Source organism: Acomys minous (genome assembly GCF_964271855.1).
Source record: "Acomys minous genome assembly, chromosome: 6".
Taxonomy (NCBI): domain Eukaryota; kingdom Metazoa; phylum Chordata; class Mammalia; order Rodentia; family Muridae; genus Acomys; species Acomys minous.
Genome location: NC_140487.1, coordinates 585,893 through 598,380, shown reverse-complemented (window position 1 = coordinate 598,380; position 12,488 = coordinate 585,893). Strand labels below are relative to the sequence as shown.

The 12,488-nt window shown below is 50.3% G+C and overlaps 1 protein-coding gene across 2 annotated transcripts; it reads left to right on the top strand.

Moving 5' to 3' along the window:
• The first annotated feature begins 625 nt into the window (after positions 1-625).
• On the top strand, positions 626-12,253 carry LEP (leptin). Of its 2 annotated transcripts, none has more exons than XM_084784492.1 (3): positions 626-759; positions 9,831-10,002; positions 11,674-12,253. In XM_084784492.1, the coding sequence occupies exons 2-3, from the start codon at positions 9,859-9,861 to the stop codon at positions 12,031-12,033; spliced, it is 504 nt and encodes a 167-aa protein (XP_084640618.1). In that variant the 5' UTR covers positions 626-759; positions 9,831-9,858; the 3' UTR covers positions 12,034-12,253. The 2 variants fall into 2 exon arrangements, with proteins under 2 accessions (XP_084640618.1, XP_084640617.1); XM_084784491.1 differs by lacking the exon at positions 626-759 and adding an exon at positions 2,381-2,405 and having other exon boundaries at positions 11,677-12,253.
• Positions 12,254-12,488: the final 235 nt, after the last annotated feature.

The following is a 12,488-nucleotide window of genomic DNA, read 5'->3' as shown; positions in this document are numbered from 1 at the left end:
CTGGACTCCTGGTCATCTCTAATCCTTTACAGCTGGCTGGGGTTCTAAGACACGAAGCTCAACTCCCCCGTACCTGTTTCTTCCCTATGGGAACCCAACGATGCTCCTGCCCTAAGGAAGAAAACATTGTTTGATCCGGGACAGGCTCCTGTCACCTGCCCCTGTGGCTGGTCCAAAGCATCCCTAAACATTTACAACCTTCGAAGTAGGTGCATTCTGTGTCGTCGTAAAGGCAGATATCTCATACGAGTGTTTTTTGGGTACCAAAGGAAGACGACCCACCCTGAGTGTGGGACCTGCTTCCCCCTCTAAGCAGCCAGGTTGAGTATACAGAGCCATCGGAAGAGGCAGCGGGCGGGAGTCCTTGCTCTCTGGCCTGTCCCTAAGCCAGTAGCCAGCCGCCCGGCTGCTCCCCGCGGTGCTAGAAGCGGTCATCCCAAGGGACCGGTCCTTTAACCACACTGCGCAGTAGTCGCTGGCGCAACCTCAAGGATTACTGGGTCGTACCAGGCGCCCCCAAACTTGCACTTGACGGCAGCGTGGCTGAAATCCTCTCTCGAGGCGCCCACAGCAGGGGCTCGGGCTCATGTATTGAGCTCTAGGCCACAGCTGTCACCATCGCTGCCCCGCGGGGTGGGGCGGGAGTTGGCGCTTGCAGGGCTGGCCCGGCAGTTGCGCAAGTGGCACTGGGGCAGCTAGCTATAAGAGGGGCAGACAGGCATGGAGCCCCGGAGGAATCCCAGTGCCAGCAGCTGCAAGGTAAGGCCCTGGGCGCGCTGTTCTGTCCTCCGACAGTCCTTCTTGGCACACCATAGCACCCCACCCAACTCTGGAACCCAGAGAAACTGAGGCAAGAGGGAGGTAATGTGGACGGCTTGGTGCTGAACTAAGTAGCTTTGCACTGAGAGTCTAGACAGAGAAGGAAGGCGGCTGGGAGCTGAGGAGCATTAGATTCCTGGCTGGGCCGGCCTGTGCCCACAGGGCACCAACCTGCTCCTGCAGGGGCAGTCAGGACTCCAAGACTGTGTTGGTCTGCAGATTTGAGATGGTTAGGAAGCTGAGATAACAGATCTCACACCTGCCGTACGAAAAGAACAAGGCTGGACGTGCAGAGATGCAGCCACGCGCTTTCTGGGTTCTTGCAGGCCAGATACAGCCTTGCTTTGCTGTAAAAATTTATTTTCCAGTGAGGGTCTTGACTGAGGAGGCCTCCCCAATTCTAAAACTGTTGAGCAGAGGTGGGTAGAAAAATTATTAAGAAGAACCCAAATCCGCGCCTCCCCCCCCCCACACACTGGCAAAAAATGGGGGGTGGGGCAGGACTCACCACATCTACCCTCAAAGGCATCCAAATTATCTTCTTCATGTATAGCCTGCCTCCGGGGAACAGAACAGCAAGTCATAGGGAAGACTTGTAACTTGCATGTTTTTTTACTGTTAGGCATTTCTGCCCAAAATGTTTAAATGCACATTGCCAGCCTGAGGCCCCAGCCTGCGGCTCCTTCAGCTTTCTTTCCCTATGGGGTTCCTTTAGACTTGGTTTCCGGTATGATGCCTATACACTCATCTCTGTCTTACTGGGAAAAGCGGTACCTTAGACATGGTCGGAGACCATGCTGCTTTGTGTGAAACGCTGCTTGGGAGAGGCCAAGGCAATTGAATCATTTCTATTGGAAGCATGGTATTCAGGAGACGTAGAGAGAGGGCGGGGCCTTGGTGGCACCATCCTGGAACACAGGCTCTCTGGGTGCCCTCTGCAAGGTGGAATGGGCTTTCCGTAGTGAGAGTCATATTCTTTGTAGAGATCTTGTCGGGCAGCGCCCGGCTGCGGCTGAGGGAGCATAGACAATCCTCTTCTGGTCTGTATGGTACATAGAGCCAAACTTTAAGTAAGGAATGTCTAAGAGCCGTCTCATTTTCCTAGGGGGGAGAGGACCACAATGATCATGTATTTCCTTAAGGCATGAAGAGAAGCACCCCCCCACCCCCACCACCACAGATTCTGTCTGGTCCTTTCCTTTATGCACTCTAGGACACTGGGCTGAGGGGAAGGAACATGTCCATGTTGACTAAAGGAGCATCCTTCTCATAGCTGGTACATCTTATACCCAAAATAACAAGCTCTTCTTGGTATCTGGGGGAAATATTTTCCTCCTCCTGTGTTCCAGGAAAAAGCTCAAAGAGCCAAGGACAGAGCCAGGGAAGTAGCAATGAATTCTTGTCCATCAGCCCCAGGCAGATGCCTTGCGTGTCTGAGTGACCCATGTGGGATGCAGAGATGGCCGCCTGATAAGACTTTCGGTTGCTGAGCATCAGTCCTGGTTGCACCCCAGCCCACACCCCGCTAGAGGCGCATGGGAGACAGGGAGACAGGGCAGGGTCTCTACGGACATGGAATTCTTGCGGTATGTGTGTCACTGCAGAGTCTAGCCCATGGACACAGCCTTAAAATTCTTCTCTGTCCACGCAGCTGCCTCCGGGAACCGCAGAGGTTAGGTTGTACGGAGAGGCAGACACACAAGGCACCTTTGCACTTGTTCCCGGTGTGACAGCAGACAGACTGCATGCTCCCATCTCTCCTGCTGTCTGTGAGCTCTCTGAATCTACAGTCATGTCTGTGCTGACATTTCACCTAACCCATAGGCTCGCTCCCTACCTGTGTGCATAGTGTGTTTGCACTCTAGAGCACCACAGAGCTCTGCAGGGGAGCCACAAAGCAGGGAGGAGGGGCTCGGCATGGGTCCCCTGGCAAAGACAGGGCACCCAGAGTGCTGGGATGGGGCTGTGGTAGCGAGTCACTAGGAAAGACAGTCCACACAGAGCAGAGATCGGGAAGCTGAAGGAAACCAGACCTGTGGAGAAGCTGGGCATACAGAAGAGATGCGAGGCCAGCCAGCGTGCTGGAGGAAGAGAAAGCCGGCCACGAAGGCATTCTAAGGCAGCTTCATAGCCGTTTCTGTGGAGTAAAAGTGGGTTCTAAAGTGGCAGGCCACACCTGTAATCTCAGCCCTACGAAGGCAGAGGCAGGAGCAGCAAGAGTCCAAGGCCAGAGAGGACGGCATGGCGAGTTCAAGGCCAGTTTGGGCTATGTGAGAGTGTCTCAAAACAAAGATGATTTTCAGATGGAAGCCACCTTTGGGACAGGTTAGCCTGGTCATCCAATGGAGATCAAGGATGCGGAATGCTTTACTTATTCATTCAATTAAAAACTGAATAAGCACCTGCTCTGTGTCAGGCCTTTGGTAGATGCTGAGCCAAATGCTGGTGTCACTAACAGATATTCTCTCTCTCTCTCTCTCTCTCTCTCTCTCTCTCTCTCTCTCTCTCTCTCTCTCTCTGTGTGTGTGTGTGTGTGTGTGTTAGGAGCTTCTTCCAACAGTGCTCCAGGGAGCCACTGAAAATTGATCATAGTTGACGCAGGAGTTGAAATCTATTTGCTTTCCCTGGTGGGAATGAAAAGAATACACCCCCCTCACCCACACTGTGCCTACCAGCTAAGAATGTCAGCATGATTTCTCAAGCAAGGCCCTTGGTTGCAGAGAAGAGAAAATTGTTCCTGCTAAGCTTGGTGATTTTCAAATTGCATACTGTAGCCAACATTTGAAGAATGAATTGAAATCCCCAAGAGTCTCACCTGCAGCAAGGGCAAATGTTTAAAAAAAAAAAAGTGTGTGTGTGTGTGTGTGTGTGTGTGTGTGTGTGTGTGTGTGTGTAAGAGCACCATGGCACTTGTGTGGAAGTCAGAAGACAACTTGCAGGAATCAGCTGATCCCTTCTACCATATGGGTCGTGGGAACTGACGTCAGGTAGTCAGGTTTGGGAGAAAGTGCCTTTACCCTCTGAGATGTCTCACCAGTCCTTGTTTATTTGTTTGTTTGTCTATTTAGTGTGGGTGGGGGAGGCACACATGTACCACAGAGTGCATGTGAAGGTCAGAAGACAACTTTTGGGTCCAGCATTTAGGTCCCAGGGATAAGATTCAGGCCACCAGTCTTGCTAATACCTAACTTTATCCACTGAGCCATCCCAGGAGAAATGCTTTCTGATACTCTGTAGTTCAGTATGATAGCTATGGACCACAATTAATTGGACAATTCAAAATAGCTAATAGAGCCTGGTGTGGTGGTGCACACTTTTGATCCCAGCACTCAGGGAAGCAGAGGCAGGCAGATCGTGCTGAGTTCAAGGCCAGCATGGTCTACAAAGGGAGTCCAGGACAGCCAAAGCTACACAGAGAAACCCTGTCTTGAAAACCCAAAATAAATGAATAAATAAAATCATTTTAGCTACTATAAAATCAATATTGAGAAGGTGGAAGAAATGTCTCAGAGGATAACACACACACACATACACACACACACACACACACACACACAATGTATGTAAAAATTAAAGATTTAAAGAAACAAATGTAATAAAACCCACTTTTGTTATTTTTTAAAGATTTATTTATTAATTTTTCACTTATTTATTATGTATTATGCCTGCATGTATGCTTGCATGCCAGAAGAGGGCATTAGATCATGTTATAGATGACTGTATGCCACTATGTGGTTGCTGGGAATTAAAGTCAGGACCTCTGGAAGAGCAGTCAAAGCTCTTAACCTCTGAGCCATCTCTGTAGCCCCCCACTTTTTAAGAGTAGATAGAGAGAGTGTGTGTGAGTTAGACCCGTCTATGGAGGCTGGGTCTTCCTGTAGAACCTGTAGCTCTCCCTGGGTCTATAGCTACCAGCAGCTGTGAGCAACTTGACATGCATGAGACCTGAACTCCGATCCTCTGAAAGAGCGGGCAGTATGCTCTCTTGACCACTGAGACATCGCTCCAGCCCCAATAAATACTTCCTATCCAATATCCCGTGTGCTTGGCAGCAGCCACCCTCTTCTTCCTCCCCGCGCACTCCTCGGCCGTTCTGTAAATTGTTATTCTCAGCACAGTGTCCTCCAGCTCCACTCATGTTACCATGATGGCAGTATTTCATTCGTTTCATGGTGCATACTCTTTCTTTGTGGCTGTGTAGCACATTTCATTTCCTCATTCATACCTGTACTGAGACTGGTTCCATATCTTGGCTATAAACATGGAAGTAGACTATCTCTTTGACATACTGGCTTCTTTTCCCTGGGTACATGGCTAGGAACAGGGTTGCCAGATCATAAGGCAGTTCTATTTTTAGTTTTCAGCAGCGGCGGCATCTCCACAGTTTTGCAGAGGGGCTGCAGTCATTTGCAGTCTCATTAGCAATGCATGAGCATCCGTTTCTCCCTACCCTGTCCCCAGGTTCTGCTATCTTTTGTCTTTGTGACAAAAGCCATTCTGAGGTGAGATGATATCTCACTGTGGTTTTGATTTGCATTTCCCAGATATTTTCATGTGCTCCTTAGGCAAACATTATCTGAATTTAATTCATAGTAGCATGCCCAAAGACTATCAGGGAAAAAAATGTCTATAAATATCTGATGGCTGAAGAAGAGAAGAATAAAAAAAAAAGAGAGAGAGTGCACTCTGGGTCTCTTGCTAATCTCTGGTATGGTCAACCACGGGAGGTGAGGCCCAGCCCAAGGATGGCAGCCTTGGCCAGAAGATGCCTCTACCATCCCATGTTCCCCCAATTGCCAACATTCCCCCCATCGTTACACAGAGGCAGTGGATGGTCTGACCTAGGTGCTACTGCCTTCTAGGTTGGTTCTGGAGAAGCATCCAGTTGTGCCCATTCCCACCCATCTTGTCCTGAAGGGTCTGCCCAGTCCCCTGGACAGAAGGAAGGCGAGGGCACTCACACCTGAGGCTACCAGTGTCTTGGAGGAATTAGGGTGTGATCTCGTCTGCAGATCAAGGCAGGAGGTGGGAGTACAGAGCTGCCCTGTAAGGATACAGTTGGGAAAAAATCACCTAACTGGAAGGGGAGGGGCTCTTTCTCCAGAATCCAGGTGAGATCAGACAGGGGAAACACACAGGCTGATGGTGCAGCCCCACTAGCCTCTGGCACCAGTCTTGAGCCTGTTTTCTGAAGACCTGCCTCTGCCTGGGAGTTGTCTCAGGGCTCCTCCCTCTCTGCTCTTTAAACCGCTGCAGTGTGCCCTGCCAGGGAGTCACCACGACAGAGAAAGAGGAGCAAGTCATTGCCTACATGGCAGGGGAAGGCAGGCAGCCTGCAGAAGAGCTATCAAGTGCAATGTCCTGAGTGTAAAACAGAAGTTCAGGGTGGGGAGGTGGCCTATCAGTGCCCCCCCCCCCGTCCTCCTGCACTGTCCCCTCTTCTTTGCAGGCTCTTGCTGCAACCTTTGCAGGCTTTGCTGCAACTACTCCTCAGAAGCGAAGGACGCAATATGCTGCATCAACATTTTAGTGACTCCTCTGCCAGTGCTTAGGCTATTAAAAAAATACATGCTTTTAGAACACTTCAGAAACTTCTAGAAAGAAAAAGGCTTTGTGGCCAGGCAGATGCCAATAACCTTTCTCCCTGCCCACCCACTCCCTGGAATTATATCCATGTCTGCTTTCCCCTGAGCTCCAACCTCCAGGTCTAACCGGGTATCAGCTAGTCTCCTCAGAGTTAAACAAGACATTGCATCTACTTAAATGTTCCTCCTTTCATTGCAAGTAAAGACACACATTCTTACAATAGAAGGACACCGTTTTTGCTTATTATTTACTTATTGAGACAAGGTTTTGCTCTGAACTCCAGGCTGGCCTGGCATCTACATGAAATTCTCCTGCCTCAGCCTCACAAATGCTAAAATTACAGGCATTCATGGGCTACCATAAACTGTTGAGAGCTGCCACATGGCTCTTCCACTTCTAGTTAATCCATCAGCATTTGGCTGTATAACTGTTGTATCTAATGGTAGAGGCTGGCAAGTGCAGCCGCTGTGCTCCATGGTCACGTACCTCCCTTAGGACTTGGGAGTGTCCTCAACTGGGAAAGAAAAGAAAAATAAGACACTGGGAGAGGCTAGCAGTCTCCACGACGTGGCTATGTGTGTTGGTGTGTTTGTGTGTGTGTGGTGTGTAAGCATGTTACATGTTACACGATGTTAGGGCACTCAGTTCTCACCATGACCCGTGGCCCCTGATGTGTGTGGTAGAAGCCTGGCCTATCGTTTTTAGGCATGCTTACTCAGCAGCAGCATCTCAGCCCCATGTTTTCAAAGCACTGTGATTTACTGCCAGCATCCACCCAGGCGTCCTATGTGCGCTGAGAGAGGGCTTGTAAACCTGCTTGTCCATTCCTGATAGTACAGGGCGACCATTAAGTGAAGACAGTGATGATATGACCACAGTTAATATGGCAGTAAATTTTGAAAGGAAGGAGGGTGTCATCAGCACATAAATCTTAGAAACGGATGCTGCACAATCCTGAGCTGGGGGGGGGGGGGCAGGGGCTGGGGGAGGTTGAGGGGGAGGGTGGGTATGGGGATCCACAATCATCGGGTGCCCAGTTGGGAATGCCTGTGGGAGGCAGCGGGCCAAGGGCTTGACTCGGTCAGCTGCAGGTACTGTTGCCCTGAGCATTTCAAGCTCTGCCCAGTAATTACAATAATTTTTAAGTAGCTGGCATTTACTCCCTCAGTCCTGAGCCAGACACAAGCCAAGATAGGCAGGGATATTAAAGCATTCATCTCATTTTCTCTTTGGGGCCAGTGCTAGTATTCGCTCCATTTTACTGATAGGACCAGATACTTTGGGAAGTTAACTATCCTGCCCAGAGGCACATAGAAAACAAACAAACAAACAAGCAAGCAACAACAAAAAACAGAGCCTGCAGTTAAACCCTGAGGCCTGACTATTATAGCTGCTTCCTTCATTGGGGTTTCAGGGAACTAAACAGGGGAGATCAGTTAGCAGCGCCAATGGTCTGTGGAGAGTATGGTCCATGCCTTCCAGCGGACTCCTGAAACTTGTGAGACTACTACGCCGTTTATACTCGGTTAGCCCTTGTACGCCTTGAGTCATGGACCCCTAGGACTCAAATTCGTCTCTCCTCGAATCACACCTCTTGCTTTAGGGCCGTTATTAAATTAGATAAAGATTAATAGAAATAGAACATTGTGTTTCCACGACAGTTGATGTGATAACTAAGCAGCTAAGTGACTCAGGGGCGAGTAATGCATACAGTGTGGACACCCTGCATGAGGGCTGATTCACACTCCAGGAGGGGCAGGAGGACACACTACAAGACGTCATAACACCACTCAGCATGGTAGTAGTACTCGAGAGCTTATAAACCAATCATTTCCACTTAGTACTTTTGGATCACAGATGACCACGGGTAGCTGAAACCTTGCAGGGTGAAGCGGTGCAGGGGGAGGCTACAGGGGGGGTGCAGGGAGGGTACGGGGAGGGGGGCACGGGCAGTGCATGGGGAGGGGCACAGGAGTTGCTGTTTCTAATCTGTCCTTCTTTGCACATCCCAGCCTGCGATTTAACTTTTTTGACTTTGGGGAAAGCTTGGCTCATCGTTGCGAGCCTCGTTTGTTTTCTCGCCCCTGTAAAATTCAGATTAAAAAGAAGTGTACCTTTAAGCAAGCACTATAAATAATATATAGGCAGATTGCTCACTTTGCTGTACTGCCAGAAGGTGAGTTATACAGATATCACACCACCCGATGGATGACAACTGCATTTCCTGTCCTCACCAAGACCCAGATGAGGAAGAACAGAAAACGGGAAAGTTGGCTTTTCTGTCATCTCTCCACACTCTTCATCCTAATGTTTATGAATAGCTTTATTATTCAAGCCCACATGCAAACTTTTAGCATGGATCACTGGCTACAGGCTTGCATACATTTAAGGTTATTACCTTTTTGCCTCCTGCATCTCATCAAACCTGTGTTTCTTAATCAAGAATATGCCTAATGTTAATTTTAAAAAACTCAGGGTTCCGTGACTGAAAATTATCAGCCTTCTAAGTGAATACCTTGCGCTCTCCCCCGCCCCCCCCTCCCCCCGCTTTTGTACTTCTGGTCCCTTGGCCAGGGGTGGCAACTGTGTTCTGTTCTTGCAGCCCCTTCTCGGTCTACAACGAGAGCCATTGCCAACCCACTCTGGTCTCCTGCAGATGTCTTACCCTTGTCCCCTTGTTCCATCTTCCTGCCTTGACATGACCTCCTTGTTTGTCTGTCTTTCCTGTTACACTGAGACACTGGGGGGGGGGATTTAAGAAGCGTAGTCCGTCCTTGGTGCATTGTGTCTGACTGGTAGAGAAATGCTGCTTGGATTCAGGGTCCCACTGGGAGAGGAAGTTATAAATCAGTAGTGAAGGCCACAACAGACAGCAACAGGCTGCTGCAGCATGAGTAATGGGGCTGGCGGAGCGGGGAGAAAGGGGGGTGAGGGGGTGGGGAGGCCAAGGTAGCCATGCACTTCACAACTCCCCACACCACGCCCCAGCTCTTTCATATGTGTTAGCTAATTTGATCTTCGTGAAAAAGAGATAGGTAGGTTATAGGGAGAAAGGTGGAGTTTTGGGTGGTTATGGGATATACCTGAGCATACACTGAGTAAAGGACTACGTTCAACCGGACCTTAGCAGTTGGCTCTCTTTCCCTTGAAGTATGCAATAAAGCCCCATCATTACCATACACATTTGACAAGTATTGCTCCGTGACCTACAGGACACATCACTGTGGTTTTATTGAACTGTCAATAATGTTCCCAAGGGTGCGCATTTCATTAGTCTAGGTTCCGCAGTGAATTGTCTCTGAGGAGATGGTAGCTAGCTAGGAAGAAAACACGTTTTATCCATCTATACCCTACAGCAGTGTGGCAGCAGGACCAATGGGTGGGCTTACATGGCCCTTGAAAGCTGTCATTCCTTCTGTTCCCAGGTCCCGGAAGAAGATCCCAGGGAGGAAAATGTGCTGGAGACCCCTGTGCCGATTCCTGTGGCTTTGGTCCTACCTGTCCTGTGTTCAAGCTGTGCCTATCCAGAAAGTCCAGGATGACACCAAAACCCTCATCAAGACCATTGTCACCAGGATCAATGACATTTCACACACGGTAGAGAGACTTGGGGATGGGGTGGGAAGGGACGAAGGTGGAGTGAGGCCAGAGCCAGAGAGTCTGAGGAACACCTTGAGTGCCTTCTGAATGCCAGGCACCATCCTGGAAGCCGAAGCGTTATAAGCCTAGGGTGTGCACTCTTTCCAGGTTATGGCTCATGCCTCACTGCCTGCTGGAACCCAGAGTTGAGTGGTTTCAACCCTAAATCCGGCACCTAGACTGCTCAGCTGTGTTCCTGTGTGTTGCATGGTTCTAATTCTAAGCTGCCTTAATTAAGATTTTGTGATAAGGCCTGGCGGTGGTGGTGGTGGACGCCTTTAATCCCAGCACTTGGGAGGCAGAGGCAGAGGCAGGCAGATCACTGTGGGTTCAAGGCCAGCCTGGTCTACAAAGAGAGTCCAGGACAGCCAAGGGTAACACAGAGAGGCCCTGTCTCGAAAAACAAAAACAAAAGAAAAGATTCTGTGATAGCAGAAAGCCAGCCATTTTTACTCTGCCACAGGAAACCCAGCCCTTGGTGGTTGGATGCGCATGTACGCACACATGAGGCTTGCCAGGTCCTTGGTTCCTCCCTGCTCCACAGACCACTATCTCCCCTCTTCCTTGGCCCTCTGTTTCTGCCCCTCTCACTCTCCCTCCTCCCTGAAACTACTTCCTTGGATCCTAGTTTACAGGACCATAGGAAACCGCAAAGGCCATGGTGTCCCATCGACAGGTGACCAGATTTCCAGCAGTATCTCCACCCGGCAGAAGGACCATTGGGGGGGTTCAAACAGTTTTCAGCTCCCATTTCTCCTGCCTGTTGCTCACCCTCTTTTCTAAGTCCCACAGAAAGCAAGCTTTCCCTCCCTCTCTGCCAGCCCTCTGTGCAGTTGCCAACGGCCTATATCTTCAGCCATTTCCCCAGATGTCTCTGTGCTATGTGTATCTTCCCCACACGTGCTTTCCATCTGTAAGATGTTAAGCAAGTTCGTTGGTGTTTTTGAAGCTTTGATTTTTACCGTCTTGATGGCGGTAACAGCATACGATATCCACCAGGTTGTTCTGAGGCTGGCTTAAGCTGGTTACAGTGAAATGTGGCTCTTGCAGAGCCGTCTAGAGATTTCCATGTCTCCTGGTCAGTGAAGATGTCTAACAGCGGCCTTGGCAGCCCAGGAGAAGTTAGACATCCAGAATCAAGGAGAGCTTACAATAAGAGACTTGTACATTTCATGGAGGTTAATTTTCATTACCTTTCAAAACCACTCACTGGGAGACCCAACTACCCAAACATGGGTAGCAATGAGAGAAAGCCAACAGGGTGGGGGAAACCCTTCGCCAGATTGGGCGAGCGGCCACAACTTTGACCCTAATGAGAGAGATGCCATAAGAATATGACTAGAGGGAGTGATCTAACAAGGATAGAAGGCTGGAGTGAATATAAGGAATAGAGAGGCAGGGTTCTTCACAGATGCTGTTTGGAGAAAGGAATTTCCCGAGATTAGCCAGAAGTGAAGGGTGGGGTGGCTAGGAGTGAACAGGAGGAGTCTGGGAGACCAGCTCAGTGGCTCAGCCATCAGCGGACCACAGGAGGGAGGCAACCCAGGCTCGTGGACGTGATGGTGGGCTTTGGAGACTGATTTCCCTGCCACTTGCTGAGCACCTGTTGTTCCTCTTCCTCCTGCACAGCAGTCGGTTTCCGCCAAGCAGAGGGTCACTGGCCTGGACTTCATTCCCGGGCTTCACCCCATCCTGAGCTTGTCCAAGATGGACCAGACTCTGGCTGTCTACCAACAGATCCTCACCAGCCTGCCTTCCCGAAACGTGCTGCAAATAGCTAACGACCTAGAGAACCTCCGAGACCTTCTCCATCTGCTGGCCTCCTCCAAGAGCTGCTCCCCGCCTCAGACTGGCGGCCTGCAGAAGCTGGAGAGCCTGGGCGGTGTCCTGGAAGCCTCGCTCTACTCCACAGAGGTGGTGGCTCTGAGCAGGCTGCAGGGCTCCCTGCAGGACATTCTTCGACAGCTGGACCTTAGCCCCGAATGCTGAGATGTCAGGGACCACCAGCCTCCCAGGGATCATGTTGAGGGAAGAAAGCTTGGCTTCCAGGCGTCTTCAGAAGAAGAGAGCCACGTGCACACACGGCTCCTCCAGGACTCTGTCCACATCCCTCACTCCTCTAGACCACCCTTCCAAAGACATGACTCCACAACGCTTGACTAAAGACAGACGCACGGGCTCCGCGAGCTAACTAGGAGGGGCCAATCTGCAGAGTTGATCCTCATGGTTCTTCAGCAAGTATAGATAAGAACCGTCCTGCCCGCTTCCCAGTTCCACGCCCCTCTCAGTACACGCTTCACTGCGGCCCAGGGGATGTGAGGATGGGGTGGCCAGAGCCTTCAGATTGTCTCAGAGTCTTTGGGAGCGCCATGAAGGCTGCATCCACACACAGCTGGAAACTCCCAAGCAGTACATGTCGGACGCACTTATTTATTTATTCTGCA